The sequence below is a fragment of the Alligator sinensis genome, unplaced genomic scaffold (genome assembly GCF_000455745.1).
Source record: "Alligator sinensis unplaced genomic scaffold, ASM45574v1 scaffold280_1, whole genome shotgun sequence".
Lineage (NCBI taxonomy): Eukaryota > Metazoa > Chordata > Crocodylia > Alligatoridae > Alligator > Alligator sinensis.
Genome location: NW_005841835.1, coordinates 2,172,527 through 2,190,911, shown reverse-complemented (window position 1 = coordinate 2,190,911; position 18,385 = coordinate 2,172,527). Strand labels below are relative to the sequence as shown.

Sequence of the window (18,385 nt, the reverse complement as noted above, 5' to 3'; positions counted from 1 at the left end):
ATACAGAGCGAAGGGCAGTACACACAAAAGGCCAGCAGCATGCTCAGATATCATAGTGATAGCCCCCTCAGAAAAACCAGAGAGAGATTAAAGAAGGCAGATTAACCATCAAGCATGAGGAGGCAGCTGTTTACTGAGCTCTTGTTAGAAGAGGGAATTTGACTTGTTTGCTCATGGAATTTTAAGTTTTAAGGAGGGGGGAGTCAAATATCTTACAAATCTTGAAGTCATGCAATATAATACCACTGTTTTTTCTGATGTAATTACTGCTGTAAGAGGCAAGGGAGAAGGAAGGGCGAGGGTATTTGTGGATTTCCACTCAGTGCAATGTAACAGTGAAATGAGATAAGAATGCCAAGTTGGTGAATAGCAAACAGTGTGATTAATTTCAAATGGTGAAAATGGAATTGTACAAGGAACTGGATGAACTAGCACAAAGTCTTCAATTACTTAGTATATTATAGCACTTTGTGCAGGGTAGCAGCAGTGATCATTTCTTTGTGAAATATTTTGCTGTTCCTTTATGGGCAGTTTCACTCCTCTGCAATGTTACCATCTGGTAAAACTGCAGGAAGCTGATTACTACTGACATGGAAGCAGCAGATAATTAAAAAAACCATTCAACTCTTGCCTGATATTTCATGTTCACATAGTCTCCCTCAAAATGAATTCCTATAACATTAAATTAGCAGGAAGTCATCAGTGCACCAACTACTCTATCACAAAAGTCAGAGATCATCAGGGAGAGAGGAACCAGGCTGCCATTCTCCATCATGTCCTCCAGCCTGTGCACAAGGTCATATGTGGTTTCTGAACCCTCTGGCAGCCCTCCCCAGCACTGACTCCATATAGCAAGGTGGCAGGATTCTTCAGCTGCCCTATCCTGTTGATTATTGCTGCCTCACTAAGATAGCCATGGCTCCTTAGATATCACTTGAATGTGACAAGGGTGAGATTAGCTCTCTAAAGAGAAGAAAGAGCCCTAAGGAAGGTTTTTGCCTTCCTCTCCAGCAAAACCTTATGACTATTTGTTACTCACATTTTGCGTTAATAAAACCAAGTCACAAGAGAAGGTAACCATGTTTCTTTATAGTGAATGTTTATTCAGTCCATCTGGTACTGGGTTTGCACTTTACCACTTCATAAAGTCTTGTCCCACTCTTTTCTCTTTAAAGCTGAAGCACACATATTCACTGAGTGGCCTGACAACAGACTCACAGATGTATTACACTGTGGGATAAAGTGGTTTTTATGTACCAGCCCAAGTTTCTTGCTGCAGAGAGTAGGATGCTGAACAATGGCTTGAAGTTGCAGCAAAGCAAGATTAAATCGGTTATCAGGAAAAAAAACTTTTTCACTATTGAAATGGTGAGGCAATGGAATAGACTGCCTAGGGAAATTGTGGACTCTCCAAAACTGAAGGTGTTTAAGAAGAGGTTGGACAACCACCAGTCAGGGATGATATAGGCCTAGCTACACCTATGTTCTAGCATGGGTATTTCCCATACTTCTGGGCTTGGCTGGCTGCCTCCTCCCTGCCTTTCTGCTACATGTGTCAGGGTGTCTGTAAGTCTTCCTCAGAGGCACTGGGTCTCAGCTGCAGACAAGACTGGGGATTTAGACCCAGATGTAGGGGGAAAAGCAGGGTGCCAGTGCTCCTACTGGGACTTAAAGCCAGAGGTTCCTGGCTAGAGGATCTAGCCCCTCTGCTCAGGGTCAGACCCAATCACCATAGCTGCGGTCAGGAAGAAATTTTACCCCACTGTCAAACTGGTATGGCCTGTGTGGGGGTTTGTCTTCCTCTGCAGCAGGGTGTATGGCCCTCTCTCTACCTGAGATTTCTTGAGGGTATATTAACAACCTTTCATAGAAGCAGGATGCTGGCTGCCATGGTTCCCCTGCTTGACTTGTGGCAGGTTAGGGTGTTATTTCTTGTGTTGTGTCAGGGTTGATAGTATTTTTATGAAGAGTTTAGATTATGGTTGTATGGGATGGTTTGGATAGAGATGATCCTGCCTCAGGCAGGGGGTTGGACTAGATTACCTCTGGGGGTCCTTTCCAGCCCTAATTCTCTATGATTTTTATGAAAAGGAATGCAAATAAACCAAGTGCCTGTACTTCTGGCAGCTTAACATTAAGAAGCGTGCCCAAGGCAGAATGTGATGGGAAGTAGATCAGGTAGGCAGAATACAGAGATCAAAATTACTTCTTGTTTTTGCTGACACTTGCCAGGTGTCTGTGAAAAATACAAGGAACCCTGGGAGGCACTAGAAGATTGGTACTAGACTGATTGTCTAATTCATAGTTCCTATGAGTGATTCCATAATCATTTGCCCATCTCTAGATCTTCCTTCCAAAAATTGTACCACTTCATAAAGAATGAACTGGTCTTCACAACAATTCTGTGTGGTAGGTGAATACTACCCCCATTTCAGAGATATGGAACCAGAGAGGCAGAAAACTAAATGACTATACAAGATCACACAGTAAATCTGGGGAAGAATCAGAGAGAAAATTCTGATCTCTTAACTCCCAAGTTTTAGCTCTCAAGATTATCCAAAGAATTACTGTCTTGCTGCTGTTGGAATCTTCAACCAAACATTCCTTAACAAGCACGTGCATTAAATTTTGAAACTTGAATGGTTCAATATAGGGTAGCAGTTCCCAATTTTTTTCTCCTAGTAGAACTGACCTCTGACTGGAAATATGAATGGGAGTCATCCTCCATACCTCAAGTATGTTCCCTCTTTTCTCATCCCCCATTTATTTCCACTTTCCTGTTTTCTCCGTTCTTTTCTGAATCTGTTCTCTTATCAGAAATCAGAAATCAGTGTCTGATTTCCTTTCTCCTCTGTTCTCCACTTACCAGAAGGCAAAACTCATGTTCAAGCTTGGGATGAAGGATCACTGATGGCTCAGTGGGTTAGGCCACCTGTATTCTTGCAAATATTTCATGGGCAAGTACCATGGCAACAGAGAAGAGAAACTGGGTTGTTGCCTGAGCCTGCAGGCTGTTTTACTAGCTGCTTCCACGTGGCTGATTCCATAGGAGTTGCTGCACAAGTATAGAGTCAGGTGAGTGGCTTTAAATAATGTGTTCTGGTTTTAAGTTAGGCCAAGGGTAGATCAAATTTAATCAGCCTCCATTCCCAACTCCTCTTCTATGCCTCAAGACCAAATGCAACAGCAAGGTGTACATATGCACAGACACACACACCTTTATCTTCCCAGCCCATGGTGAAATGGATGTAAGGGTTTGTATTTAACTTCCTTGTTTATAAAAATGATAAACCTACCTATGGAACCCTGAAACTGTGTGACTGTTTTGCAAAATATTTGCATTCTGTGCGTCTGAAAATGACTCTTACATGCTTTAAAGCTTCTACACTGACTTTCAGAAGCAAAGCTTATTAAAAGACAATTGCTCATTCAAGCTTTGCCACATGCAAACTTTAACTTTTCATGGTTCATGTCTTCAAGTTGTTCCTGAACAAAACCCTCCCATTTTTCAAGTTAGCAAAACACGCTTTTCTTCTTAGTAATGGAAACTGAACAAATGTTTCTTCAACATTTCCAAGAAAAAAAGATCACTTCTGGGCTGAGGCCAATCCTCAAAGATGTCATCCCACAAGGAAAAATTAAGAAGGTTATTAGTGGAAAATGGAGCATTTAATCATGCTAAGCAGGTTAGACAGATACTCTGCTGGAATGGTTTAGTCAGGGATGATCCTGCCTTGAACAGGGAGCTGGACTAGATGACCTTGTGTGATTCCTTCCAGCCCTGCTTTCATAGGATCTTCTGATACTACATTTAGGGCAACTACAGAGAAAAAAAAATAAATACTGAATATAGATACTACTAGGGCCAAAATCATGTTTTACATTACTTTTGAAGAGGAACCTGGCTACAAACACATACAAGTAATAACAGCAACAACAATCTGCTGCTCAATTAGATATTCTTATCAGAGGATCTAAAAGCACTTAAAACAGTTGAATATACCTCACATTCTCCAGATAAAATAGGGAAATACATTCATTTCCATTTTACAGGACAGAAAAAGCACAGAGGTGAACTGAGTTGTTTAAAGGGCCAGTCAGTAAAAAAAACTGGGAGTAGTTCCCTTTACCTCTCTCAGTTCCCTGCGTTAACCACTATACATATTCATTTGTGTTAGGTAAATGATTGGTATAAATAATATGAGGAGGACCTATGCACTGGAAACATATGAGAGTTCTGCAGATGCTTACCTTTTTTGGCTCGCTGGCATAAGCAGAAAGACCTGGCTTCACAGATTCAAAGATCTCCCCTTCCAGCTCAGGAAGCTGTTCTGCCCATATGAAACAAAGCAATAAATGAGACAGTCAATCACACCAGGCTCTGCTGCTTCTTAAGATACTAACTAAAGCATTTCACATGAAACCTCCTGTAATGTAAATCCATCCCCCTCCTTCTACAGGCAGAAGGCAGGATGCGGGGCACCTTAGAGACCAACTCCTTCAGAAAGGCATGAGCTTTTGTAGTAATAGCCTATTTCATCATCTGACAAAATACAAAAGCTCATGCTTCTTCTCTGAAAGAGTTAGTCTCAAGATTTCCCCTGCTCTGCTTTCTGCCTGCCTTCAGACTAGCAGGGCTAACTACCTTCCCCCTCCTACAGTTAAAGACAACCATCCCCTGAAAAAATTGCTGTTACCTTTTGCCTGGGGAGATGTAACAGAATGTGACCTTTGTGCCCTCTAAGTTCATGAATGACTAGTTAAAAGCACAAGTTACAATACAAGGCAACACATCAAGAGACAAAGGTCAGTACAAACCTGTATTACTTCAGTAACACTCATTCCTTTTAAATAACTACCTACATGAAAACCTTCAAAAACAGGGCATTTTCTACTATATGAAGCACAGAGGTGGGTAGCCATGTTTATCTGAAGGCAGGCAGAAGGTAGCCCCTCACTTGATGCATCTGTACTATGCCATGGCCTTTCCTTCTGTCCCACTACACAACTCATTATGGTACAGCTATATGGAGACAGCAAGGCTTTTTCCTATCACCTACAACTAAGGGAATATTCCATGACAGAGAGTTATGCAATGATTAACCCACCACAAACCTGACTCGTACACAGCACAGCATTCCTTCTCAACTTCAGCTGAGAGCTGCAGCCCTGCTTTGGCCTTTTATATAAACTGTTTCCATCTCTGTGCCCACTCTGAGATTGCCAAAAAATAGTAATGCATATAAATTACAACCACAGTCCTGCAGTACAGAGACCCAGATTCAGCCTTAAAAAAAAACCACTGATATTTTCATATGATGGGCTGATAAGGGGCTGCCACTGTTGTTATGGACACCTGTTAGTCTCTAAGGTGCCACTCTAATCATGAGGTTCAAAGGACTTGGCATTTATTGGATCAAGAGGGAAGAGATCTCCACAAACACTCCTCTCCACATACTGAGAACGCCCATCTCCCAAAGCTAGCAGAAGTTTCCCAGCTGTTCTCAAACCCTGGGATTGTGCAGTCATCCAAAGAAAGCTAAAGTCTAAGCCAATATATTCAGGGTATGGAACCTCCTAGGCTGGATCCCTAGGAAATGCACCTCTCGGCTGCAATTCTGCCACCTGGCCTTACCTGGGTTCTTCTGTACAAAGGTATAAATGTGAATTCGAGTTCCGGTGCTACCTGCATCAAACATGATGCCATAAAAGGTGTAGGCACTGGCATTGGCAGGGCACATGTTAGATGGAAAGAGACCCTGAAACCACATTTCCTGTTTTGGATGAAGAACAGTGCAGTATATGGAGGACAATGCCAGGACTAGGAAGCCGATGAGCCAGATAGGCGCCATCCTGCAAGGGAACCTTGGGACAGCTGGAGTATGGATCAGCATTCCCAGAGCTGCAGTAGCTCCTAGAAAGAGAAAACAAAGAGATTACCGATGACTTTCTCCTTTGCACATTGGCTTAAAGGAATCTGCCCAGCACAAAAACTTCCCACCTTTAAAGAAAAAGGTGCTCCTCTTGGTTGTCCCTACCCAAGAGGCAGGCTCTACCTTACACAAAGCTGCAACTCCACCTAGTTGGTTTATTCATTCAGAATAAAGGTGTCTTCCTTTTGCTGCAGATATCAGTAGGGGCCAGTTAAAAATCTTCTGAGTGCCAGTATCCTTAATCCTGACTTGCTGCTTGGAACCTTTTCTCTCTCTCACCTGGACCTCAAGATCAGAAGAGTCCCAATTTAACCACCCCAGGGCTCTCCCAAAAGCTCAAGTCTTAGCTGATTCAACATCCCATACAAGTGGAGATCAGGCCATTCTCTCTGCACTATGACACCACGCATGGGATACTGGCGGGGCAAAGAACACAAATGTCATTCAAAGCCACAAACAAAGAGAATTTCATCTGCAGCTGAGAGCAGCTGCTTGGAGAAATCACTGTATGGAGAGAGTACAGGGCACATCCTTCATGCTGTGTGAGGGAAGGCTGAATGGTGCCATACCCCAGACTCCAGTTTCTTAAGACTCCCTCTGTATTGTCCAAACTTCTAAAGGGGAACTTTGCCTTCAGAATGCCCATCTTCTCTGCTTGAAACCAGGCAGGATTGTGGCCAACTGGTTTATCAGTTTGACCTGTTATCTCCCTCTTCAAGGAATTAAAGCTCCTTACAAAGCTTACAATATGCCACCCTTCTTTGTGGTCTCAAAAGCACATGCTTCCATGTTAGGTCTTAAGATTCAACAGCTTCCTTCCCAATACCCTCCACCCTGTTATCAAATCCTCCCTGCAATGACTTCAGAGATCATAAAGTAAGAAAGTAAAGACAGAGGGCCAGGAATAGCACCCCCATTAATCAGGTCTGTAGTTGAAATAAAGAGGAGGAGAATATAGTGGGTTGTATTATTTTTATTATTTGGTAGCAGCAAGAGCATCCAGTCAGGGCCACATTGTGCCAAACAAAGCAGGCGCACACACAAATCAGTAACAACACAACTCAACACTCTCATTCACACACCTCTGCAAACCATGTGCCCATCCCAGTTGTTATTCATATCTGTTTTATGTACTTGCATATCTGACTGTTCTGCCCAAGATCCTCAGCTGCTTCCAGCCCCTATATCTGCCTGCCCCTTACAGATGATCAGATCACCACTTGGTCTGTGTGCACCCTCATGGTCCGCACCTACGCACTCTGCTATGCAGCCATCCCTTCCCAGTCCCTACATCTGTTTGTCCCTCATGTCTTCACATTACAATCTTCACCCAATCTCTGCCTCCACTCCCATGAAGATCACTGCTGAGGGTTCTGTCTTTTGTTACAAGTTTAGCCCTTCCAACAATTTGTCTCCGATTTCAAACCTTCACCTTTGTCCCTAGCTACAGCAGTGACACTTGCAGTAACCATGTTACACTGAGCTGCTCCCCAAATGGCTTTTGTAACTCCATCCACTGCTCCAATTTCTCCAGAGCAGAACACTATGTAGCCTATGGCAGAAGATGAGCAAGGCTCTCCCACTGCAACCTTAGTGAACTGCACTGAAAGTCAAACTATCCTGCTCATAATTCTCTCCCAATGATGATGACCACAGAGAGCTGTGTGCAGCATGAAGTAAGCAGGAACAAGAGTGGCTCCTGAGGACACAGAAAGGGGATTTAAAGATTTCACAAGAGGGCAACAGCACTAGCTTCTCCTGACTGTCACTAATGTGTCTCTATGACACCAGTTCCAAACATAAACAGTTCCTAATCTAATCCTATATTAGGCAAAGATGAGGAGGGGCTCATTCCTAACCTGGAAGAGTTGTTAGTCCTGGCCCCAGCAGAGATCTCAAAAAGGCCCGAATTGTGCAGTAGCTGTGTAGCAAAGCAGCTCCAGGAAGCTGTAGCTGTTGTCAGCAAGAGTAACTGGGAATCTCAACAAAGTGAGAACCTGAGCACTGTGCCCCAGGGTGTCATGTGAGATAAAACTGCATTTGGAAACCCTACCCTTTGACTGGTCCCTTGCTGTGGTGTTATTATGGCACAACAGGGTATTTTGTTACTAATCATACCAGAATTAAAATCTGTGCACCTGCATCAGAAAAGGCTAAGCTGCTGGAAAAGACCTCTATAGCATCTAAAGCATGTGACGCCTGGATCCTTATGTAATGCCTAGAACATGTTTGTTATGAAAATAATCCATCAACTACTACCCTCAACATCATTTGTCTATTGCTAAGTTTTCTAATAAACAGACTTCAGCCTCCTCCTCTATCAGCTTCTCTCTAAACCCCTTCTTTGAACCCTTCCTCAGTCACCCAACCTCAACAGTTATCAGTCACCCCGCCCCAACCTTCCCCATGCCTTCCCTGCTCACTGTCTTTTTTCTCCTCCTTCAAAAAAAAAGTCAGGATTCACTGCTTCTTCACTTCCCACTGGAGTTGTCAGGCTAGTCACTTTGAGACTCTGATACTATGTTCATTCATTGAGGAAAGGTCAGCAAGAGGCTGAAAGAAGTCAGAGAGAACAAGAGGAGGGAAATGGTAGAAGGAGATGGAGAAAGCTAGCTAAAAAGTATGACAGGAGAAGGGAGGTAGCAGGAGTAAGCAGAACTTGTGGAAGGTGCAAAGGGAAAAATTTGTGGCTAGGGTGCAAATCTCAGCTCCTAGGGAAACTTAGAGAGAGATTCACTACCCAGAAACCGGAATTAAGGGTCAATTTTTAAAAATTCATATAACTAGAAAGTATAGCTTATTCACTAGGTAACCCTTCTAAATAATTTGGGAAAAGAACATCCTGAAATGATCCTGTATCACTGTTAGCAGGGAACATTTAAATCATTCAAACACTTGAAGGGGTAGTGGCTGCCTCTGTGCTAACAACCTGTCCTGTGGTAACTATTTCCCACCATTAACTTCATTAAGATTTACATCTTCTGGTAGAGGTTTTCTAGATAATTAGACCTGGTCTAGATGCTTGGTTCTTGTCTTTTTCAACAAAACCACTAATTAGTATTTGTATCGCATTCATATCTAGAAGTCATACCTGACTGAACCATATTATACCAGACACTGTATGTATGGCAAAGGCAGTCTGCCAAATAGCTTTCCATATGAGTAACTTAAGAAAAGATGTGACATGAGTAAACCAAACAAGTAAGGGGAGAGGGAAGGAAAAGAGCAGGAAAACAGTAATATGAGTGTATGCTACACAGGCTAAAGGAGGATGCACCATTGAACAGAGGACATAAGCAGATCAGATTGCTTCCTGCCTATCAGTCATCGGATGGCAGCAATAATTACAGTATTAATGAAACATAGAGTACCTTAGCTACATACCTCAGACCAAAAGAATCCAGGGTAAGACTTAAGTGATTGCTCCTATACCTCAAAGCTCCCTGACAACAGCTGGAAAGATATGACAAGGGACACTGCCTGCACTTAACTCTTCTTTATCCCCACTTTCAACTAACGAGACAGGCCTCTTCACCACTGAAGCTGCTAGACTAGGCAAGCTGTTCTTTATTAGTTTGAGTTTATTGATTGCTGCCAACAAAACATCCCCAGGTCCCTAGTCATGCCAGGGGGGCAAATTCCAGGCAACTAAAAGTTCAAGGGAACTCAATAAATTAGTAAAACATTTAACAAACTGAGAGAGAGTTCATTTCAACAGCACAAGCCTGAACTCATTGTTACACAAGCTGGAAATGCCTATGCTTAGCTACAAACACTGGTAGAAAGCATCAGCACAGGGCAGAGTTACAAACTCTAGGTCTAAAGTACAACCCATGTGAAGGTCCAGGAGCAGATTCTATAGTTCTAGAGTCTGCAGAGATGGAAAGAACCACCAGGCTGGAGGTGAGAAAAGATCCTCAAACGGTGGAGGGAGAAACAAGGCTGTCTCAGTTGGGACTGAACATGAAGCCCCAGGGTAGCAAAGACTACAAAATACAGCCCTTTCTTCAACACTATTACACAGAAACATCAGCAGTGTCCCAAGGCAACTATCTGGTCTACACATCCCCTACAGAGAAACATGCAATGTCCTAGGATTTTGCAGCGATCTCTAAAAACTTTGGAACATCAGGAAGTGCAGGGAGCCCCACCATTGGTCCCAACAAAATGTAACATTTTAGACACTGAAAAGCAATTAATTTGGACCCAGGGTCCAAACTGGGCGCCATAGAAACAGTTAAAATATCTAAGGCTCCCCAAAATATTTTAGGAGATAAAACATAAAAACTATATAATCCATTTCAGGTGCATGTTTATTTCTCCTATGCCAAAATCACCTGTCTAGGACTAGAAAAGGATAGTTTAAAGCCCATCATGTACTTTAAATTGCTGGAGCAAAGCCACATAGTCAACGTTGCAGTCACCTAGCACAGTTGGTGGGGCAGGGAACAGATGAGGTTTAAAGGAGGAAAGTGACACACCAGGTTAATACAGAGGGGGACAAAGCTTGGGACAAGTGACGTACCAGGTGGGTTTGTGTGCAGCTGTTCTACGAGGGAGATTCTTCTGCCTGAGCTGAGTGTTCTTGCTTTGTTTCTTGATGTTCAAAGGTAAGTCTGTGCTAAAAAGTGGTGCTAGCAGCACTTACAGCAGACAAGACCTTCAGCTGGTGCATGCCACAATGCAAAGAAGAACTCAGATGAAGGCTGGTTCTAATCACATCCCTCCCACCTGCATCTCTAGACTATCTTTGCTCTCGCCTGTGTCACGTGGGGGAGTGATCCTAGCACATGGGCCCTTTCTGCAGCAAAGAGACAGCAGATCTACCTTGAATCGGGGGCAGAGGAAGGACATTTCTGCTATCATCAACTGTATCCTAAACACACAAAGCACTGAAGTCTTGAGGACTGTGCCATTACTAAGCCCTAGACTTCAAAACTGATTAAATCAGACACAGCAGGAAACTAATTTTCAAAAAATTGCAAGGTACTTACTTCTGTTTTATGGAGAGCAATAAAAGTAGTGCTCTTTTTCTTTGTTTTCGGACCCATCAGGGTGTTCACGAATTACATTTTCAAGTTTTTGTTCTTGCAAATAGCTAGGATTGTTTATGCAAAATTGCAAGTTGAGATTCCTACATCTTCCCGCATCAGACACCTGGAGCTGGGATTTTACAGGACTACATCAAACATTAGGGCAGCTGGCAATATGGGGCTACCACAGTGCGCAAGCATGAAATTCATTGACAAAGAAGCAAGGCTTGCTACAAATAATGACTAAAAGAAAGCAACGTAAGATACCACCAGTATCTGGGGGAACGTTTGTTCACCAGAGTGCCCCAAGGGATGACGAGGTCGAATGGTCACAAACTACTTCAAGATCGTTTCAGGCTGGACATAAGGAAGAATTTCTTTACTGTCTGAGCCCCCAAGGTCTGGAACAGCCTGCCACCGGAGGTGGTTCAAGCGCCTTCATTGAACACCTTCAAGAGCAAACTGGATGCTTATCTTGCTGGGATCCTATGACCCCAGCTGACTTCCTGCCCTTTGGGCAGGGGGCTGGACTCGATGATCTTCCGAGGTCCCTTCCCTTTGATTTTGACCAACTTTTTTTTTTTAATTTGGAAATTGGGGATTTTTTTTTATGAGAGAAAACTAGGATCCCTGCTTGATGAGAGTGAGCACAATTGCGAGTGTTTTGTCCTACCAGCATTTAAACCTGAAGATCTGGGATTGGACCCTGTGTCTGTGCTTGCAAAGAAAGTTGTGGCATTTTGTTTCATCAGAATTTTGGAAAATTCTGGCAGTAAAGTTCCAATTGAATTCAGAATTGTCAGTGGTTAAAAGCACTTCCATCGAACCAGCTCAGCATCCGTAGTACATGCTTATACTATATTCAAATTTAGCCAAACAAAATGCAACTTTTTAGATCCTGACAAAGCAAGTAATGTGATAAACATATTTCTTTCTAGTCCTAGACAGGTGATTTTGGCATAGGAGAAATAAACATGCACCTGAAATGGATTATATAGTTTTTATGTTTTATCTCCTAAAATATTTTGGGGAGCCTTAGATATTTTAACTGTTTCTATGGCGCCCAGTTTGGACCCTGGGTCCAAATTAATTGCTTTTCAGTGTCTAAAATGTTACATTTTGTTGGGACCAATGGTGGGGCTCCCTGCACTTCCTGATGTTCCAAAGTTTTTAGAGATCGCTGCAAAATCCTAGGACATTGCATGTTTCTCTGTAGGGGATGTGTAGACCAGATAGTTGCCTTGGGACACTGCTGATGTTTCTGTGTAATAGTGTTGAAGAAAGGGCTGTATTTTGTAGTCTTTGCTACCCTGGGGCTTCATGTTCAGTCCCAACTGAGACAGCCTTGTTTCTCCCTCCACCGTTTGAGGATCTTTTCTCACCTCCAGCCTGGTGGTTCTTTCCATCTCTGCAGACTCTAGAACTATAGAATCTGCTCCTGGACCTTCACATGGGTTGTACTTTAGACCTAGAGTTTGTAACTCTGCCCTGTGCTGATGCTTTCTACCAGTGTTTGTAGCTAAGCATAGGCATTTCCAGCTTGTGTAACAATGAGTTCAGGCTTGTGCTGTTGAAATGAACTCTCTCTCAGTTTGTTAAATGTTTTACTAATTTATTGAGTTCCCTTGAACTTTTAGTTGCCTGGAATTTGCCCCCCTGGCATGACTAGGGACCTGGGGATGTTTTGTTGGCAGCAATCAATAAACTCAAACTAATAAAGAACAGCTTGCCTAGTCTAGCAGCTTCAGTGGTGAAGAGGCCTGTCTCGTTAGTTGAAAGTGGGGATAAAGAAGAGTTAAGTGCAGGCAGTGTCCCTTGTCATATCTTTCCAGCTGTTGTCAGGGAGCTTTGAGGTATAGGAGCAATCACTTAAGTCTTACCCTGGATTCTTTTGGTCTGAGGTATGCAGCTAAGGTACTCTACGTTTCATTAATACTGTAATTATTGCTGCCATCCAATGACTGATAGGCAGGAAGCAATCTGAGCTGCTTATGTCCTCTGTTCAATGGTGCATCCTCCATTAGCCTGTGTAGCATACACTCATATTACTGTTTTCCTGCTCTTTTCCTTCCCTCTCCCCTTACTTGTTTGGTTTACTTATGTCACATCTTTTCTTAAGTTACTCATATGGAAAGCTATTTGGCAGACTGCCTTTGCCATACATACAGTGTCTGGTATAATATGGTTCAGTCAGGTATGACTTCTAGATATGAATGCGATACAAATACTAATCGAGAGGTTAGTGGTTTTGTTGAAAAAGACAAGAACCAAGCATCTAGACCAGGTCTAATTATCTAGAAAACCTCTACCAGAAGATGTAAATCTTAATGAAGTTAATGGTGGGAAATAGTTACCACAGGACAGGTTGTTAGCACAGAGGCAGCCACTACCCCTTCAAGCGTCTGAAAGATTTAAATGTTCCCTGCTAACAGTGAGATATATAGATATTAGTGGTTTTTCATTTTAATCACAGAAAAATGTGAATCACAGAAAAAATTGATAATTTTCTGTGATTAAAATTAAACACCATTTTATTTTAATCACAGAAAAATATGGATTTGGGATTTTTATAATCTGAAAATTTGGGGATTTTTTTCATCAGAGAAAACCAGCACCCTCACTTATCAGGTAAGTTTAGCTGCTTCATCCTACACCAAAGCTCAAGTTACACAGCTGCCCTGAATTGCTTTTTGATTTTGTCCCAGTGGGCTTTCAACATTGATGTTAATTATATCAAGGCAGTTTTCCAAAGGAACTTCAACAGTATTCATAGACCTGTAATCTGTTCATTATTGCCCCAAGAGAACCCTCAGTTGCTTTTATAAATTTAATGCCTCTTTACAGTCTCCTGTGCTTTGTAAAACATGTTTTGTTTTGATCAACAGTCTTCCTGATGCTCAGCACCTATTTCATTACACCAAAACTAAGTGAATGCAAAGACACAATCTTCCTGAGAATTCTACCAAGCTACTGGATTAATCCTCCTCTCTCTACTAAGCAACTATTAGGAGGAGGAACAGGAATGAACAATTTTTTAATTTCCACAACATACCCAGAGGTGGGGATAAATGAAGGTGCCAAACAGAACAGGGTAAAACCAGTTTGTATGCCAGTGTGAAATTGGATCACCCCAGAAGCTAACAGATGCAGGAGTATCACTTACTTATACTAGCTTAGTGCATTCACATGAGACAGGGCTTACTCTGTTTCATACAAACGGATGGTGTTGCAGGTACTTGGTGGTACTTGGTGGCCACTGCAGCCCGCTCCCCACCTTTCAGCCCCACCCCCTTGTCACACAGAAATCATCCTGAACTCTGGGATATTAGGCCTGAGGCACTTAAAAGTCTCAAGCTTCAACAAGCTGGTCACTAACAAGCTATCAGTAACAGTGAACCAGGGTGACAGGACCATTTCACACCACATGTGGTTATCACAGAGCCTATTGCCTCAAGCTCTTTGACTTGCTGACCATAAAACAGTCTGCTTCTGGCAATGTGCGCAGCGTTGTATCACCATATTCACAATTACCTCATTATTCTCACTTGTACAAATGATCTGTTGGGCAAGGTGACTCATAGGAATTAGAGAAGAGAGGCTGTGGTTGACAAAGCTCTTTCAAAGTTCCCAGTGGACCTGCACAGCATGCTTTTTGCCTGGTACCTGTGTGTTCTTGGGAAAAGAAATCATCAACATGAAGGAGGATTTAGCATCATCTGAAAATCATTTATCACTGATTCTGTATGCAAGGAAAAACAGGCAGGTGGGAGAGTGTAGTGCTGCACCCATGAGATGATCTGTAGTGTTGGGAGAACTTGAAGATAAAGGAGGCCACATTCTCTGCAGAGCTGGCCCCAGAGTAAAGGAAGCAGACCACCTATATGAGAGTCTTTTTGAGTGTGAGGAAGGAGGTGCTATCAATCTGGAACCTAGCAACCGCTGACTGCCACCAATCTACAGCCAGCCAGTTCAGCATAGGGAAATCTACTGCTAGACCAGCTCTGTGTAAGGTGAGAGCAGCCCTCAAGAAGTTGCTCATTCCAGTTTTCAAATATCCAGGAGGTGACTGATGGCTTCATGCACATGAGGTTTTCTAATTGCATCAGGACAATCGATGGCACACAACATGATCTTGCCCCTACAGCCAGGGCCCAGAGCACATCCACAGAAAAGGTTATTACTTGGCTGTATTTCACAGTAGTACTCCACTGTGGGTGATTCACATGTGCCACTTCTGGCTGCTCCACCAACATGCAAAACTCCAGGCTTTCCACAGCTTAGCCCTGCTCTCCATGCTGAGATAAGGATTGCTTACTGGCCACTCCTATCATTGAGTTCAACAATGTGACTCTGCCCCTGCTTACCTTAGTGACCCAGACTACCCATGCTCCTGTGGCCCATGAAGCTGTACACAGAATACTCAGTCCCAGGAAGTAGAGATTGTGACCTGCAGGATGACAGCAGAATATTCCTTTGGCTGGCTCAAGGCCAGCCGGAGATTGCCTGTTGGTTGGCTGGATGCATCTGACCATCATGTTTACACAAGGTCACTGCCCTGTTGCATTCTGTACATTAGCAGGACAAGGCTGTGTCAGTGAGTGAGGGATATGAGGAAGTGGTTTAGTGGATCTCCTGGTAATCTAACTGCCCAGACCTATTGTTCCATGGCATTGACAAGGGGCAGTGAAGACTCAAGGTAATCTTCACTGGCTACCTTGAGGAAGGGCAAGATGCAGTCAACATCCCCAAGGGGCACAATTGCTCTAACCATGAGCTTTTCTGTAGCTGGACCCACATTGGGATCTATGTACAGAAGAAACAGTAATAATAAAGCTCGCTGAATAAACAAACTACTGGTGTTTATGGGGAAAAAAACAACAAAACCACATACACACAAAGTGAAATGAATGGTTTGGTAACATCCACCAGGAGCATGGGGTAATAAAAAGAACTGTGAGCACAAAGTGCCAATAAACAAGGGAGCAAAGTGAATTGCATCAGCATGCAACAGGTATGGAGGCAAAAAAGAAGATGGGGAAAAATATGTACAGCAAATGGACTTCAAACCTGATGGTAGTGGGGTCATTCAGGGCCTCAGAGAAGCAGCTCCGCTGTCCACTGCATGGTCTGAAGCATCAAGGCAAAAAGACAGGGACACAAGAGATCAGCTCCCAGAAAGAGCTCTCTCCCCAGGAAAGTAGAAACAGGCTGGGGTACTCCAGCTTACATGCTGCTGACCCCTAAAAATGATGCTATCAGAGGGCTGCAGTATGCTCAGCAAATCCCCAGGTGACTTGAGTTGTGTCAACATGATTTTCGTTCCAGTGTCCTCTGGATTTGCTTGGGTATTAGCTAAGGCCCCTGTGTGACGACAGGTCCTGGCTTTGCAGAGAACTTCCATGCCCCTCATTAGGGTCACTGCTGCAGCTGGTCACAAATCATGGCTTGATACTGGCGTCATCTGCCAAAACCACATCATGTGCCTCATAAGAGGGCCACATGACTAAGCAGCTGTAGGGGTTTCTGGGCCCTTTACACCACTGGAAGTCCTGTGTCTTTGTTCTGCCCTACTGTGGGCATCCTGCAGGTAGCCTGGTGGAGTCACCTGTGATGCACTGGTTTTGTAGACAGTTGGTTCTTTCTGTTTTTTTTCCCCTAAGTACCCATAGAACCTGACTGAGCCTACAGAGCAATGAGGTCAGTACCTTGTGTTCTAGTTGTTGGTGCAGGAGGCTGGAATTGGCATATGTAGTAGATGGTGATAGGTTGGGAGTAGGTGATGGCAAAAGGCTGGCAGCAAAGGTTGCAGACATGAAACATGTAGGGGGATTTTCCAAGAGAAAGTCCTAGTTCAAGAAGCAGTCAAAGCAGGAACAGCCTGATTCAGGCTTTGCATGAGATTTTAAATTGGCTAGGTCATATCTATGATCCTGGCATAGCCAAGGTGGAGAGGAGGCCAGGGTTGACACCTCTGGTATGGTACAAAAGAGCACAGCAGGCCAATCATCAAAATCAGGAATGAGTTTGGGACAGTCATGCCCTATACCACTGTATTCTGTACCAATAAGTATTTAGCCTTGATTCTTCCAGGGGTGAATTGTCGCTGACTGGAAAAAGTTAAAAAGGTTTCAGGTAAGCATCAGCTGTTTGTGACTTCTGAGCTGAACAAGAATTATTTCTGGTTTGCTACAGACAGGCAGTCAGCTGTGCCTGAAGTTTTGGCAGAAAGCAGGGTAGGGGTGGCCAAGCTGTGGCATGGGTGTCACAAGAGTCATGGGCAGCTTATGTATGCGGCAAAGGTCAAATTGGGGAGGGAGCAGGCAGCACAGTGGCAGAGAAAATCACAGAAAATAAGGGTTAGAAAGGACCTCAAGAGGTCATATAGTCCAACCCCCTGCTCAAAGCAAGACATCCCCAATTAGATCATCCCAGCCAAGGCTTTGTCTAGCCGGGTCTTAAAAACCTTCAAAGTCGGAGATTCCACAACCTCTCTGGGTAACCTGGTCCAGTGTCTTAATGCCCTCCTAGTCAGAGTTTTTCCTAATATTTAACCTAAACTTCCCTTGCTCCAGCTTGAGACCATTGCACCTTGTTCTGTCATTTGCCACCACTGGGAACAAGTCCAGCTCCCTCCTCTTTGGAACCCCCTTCAGGTAGTTGAAAGCCACTATTAAGTTCCCCCCTCACTCTCCTCTTCTCTAAACTAAATAAGCCCAGTTCCCTCAGCCTCTCCTCAGAAGCCATGTCCCCCAGCCCCCTCACCATTTTTGTTGCCCTCCGCTGGACTGTCTCCAGTTTGTCCACATCATTTTTGTAGTGGTGGGGCCAAAACTGGACACAGTACTCCAGATGTGGCCTTACCAGTGCTGAATGAAGGGAAATAATAATTTCCCTTGATCCGCTGACAACACTCCTATCAATGTGGCCCAGTATGCCGTTAGCTTTCTTGGCAACAAAGGCACCCTGCTGGCTCATATTCAGCTTTTTGTCCACTGTAACCTCCAACGTCCTTTTCTGCAGAGCTGCTGCTTAGCCAGCCGTCCCCAGCCTGTACCGTGGTGTGCAAGGGCAAGCAGCAGAAAGCAGAGCAGAGCCTGGGCAAGGGGTGGGGGCGGCCCTGGAGTGGCGCTGGGGGCTATTCTGGCCCCCTCCCCTGCACGGGGCACGGACTAACCAGTCCCGGGAGGTCCGAGCTGCAGCCGCCTGCCCCAGCCGTCCCCAGCCTGTACCGTGGTGTGCAAGGGCAAGCAGCAGAAAGCAGAGCAGAGCCTGGGCAAGGGGTGGGGGCGGCCCTGGAGTGGCGCTGGGGGCTATTCTGGCCCCCTCCCCTGCACGGGGCACGGACTAACCAGTCCCGGGAGGTCCGAGCTGCAGCCGCAGGCTGCTCTGTCAGGCGCCGGCCCCACCAACCCCCGCCCC

At 44.2% G+C, this 18,385-nt stretch overlaps 1 protein-coding gene across 1 annotated transcript in view; it reads right to left on the bottom strand.

The window, feature by feature from the left end:
* The window catches only part of ENTPD5 (ectonucleoside triphosphate diphosphohydrolase 5), a 35,285-nt gene extending 18,972 nt beyond the window's left edge, over positions 1-16,313 (bottom strand). Inside the window, exons 1-3 of the mRNA XM_025201313.1 lie at positions 16,034-16,313; positions 5,636-5,914; positions 4,252-4,331 (exon numbers count right to left, since the gene is read on the bottom strand). Coding sequence (XP_025057098.1) covers positions 4,252-4,331; positions 5,636-5,914; positions 16,034-16,052 — 378 coding nt within the window. The 5' untranslated portion in view covers positions 16,053-16,313. The remainder of the gene's footprint in view (positions 1-4,251; positions 4,332-5,635; positions 5,915-16,033) is intronic.
* Between the last annotated feature and the right edge of the window lie 2,072 nt (positions 16,314-18,385).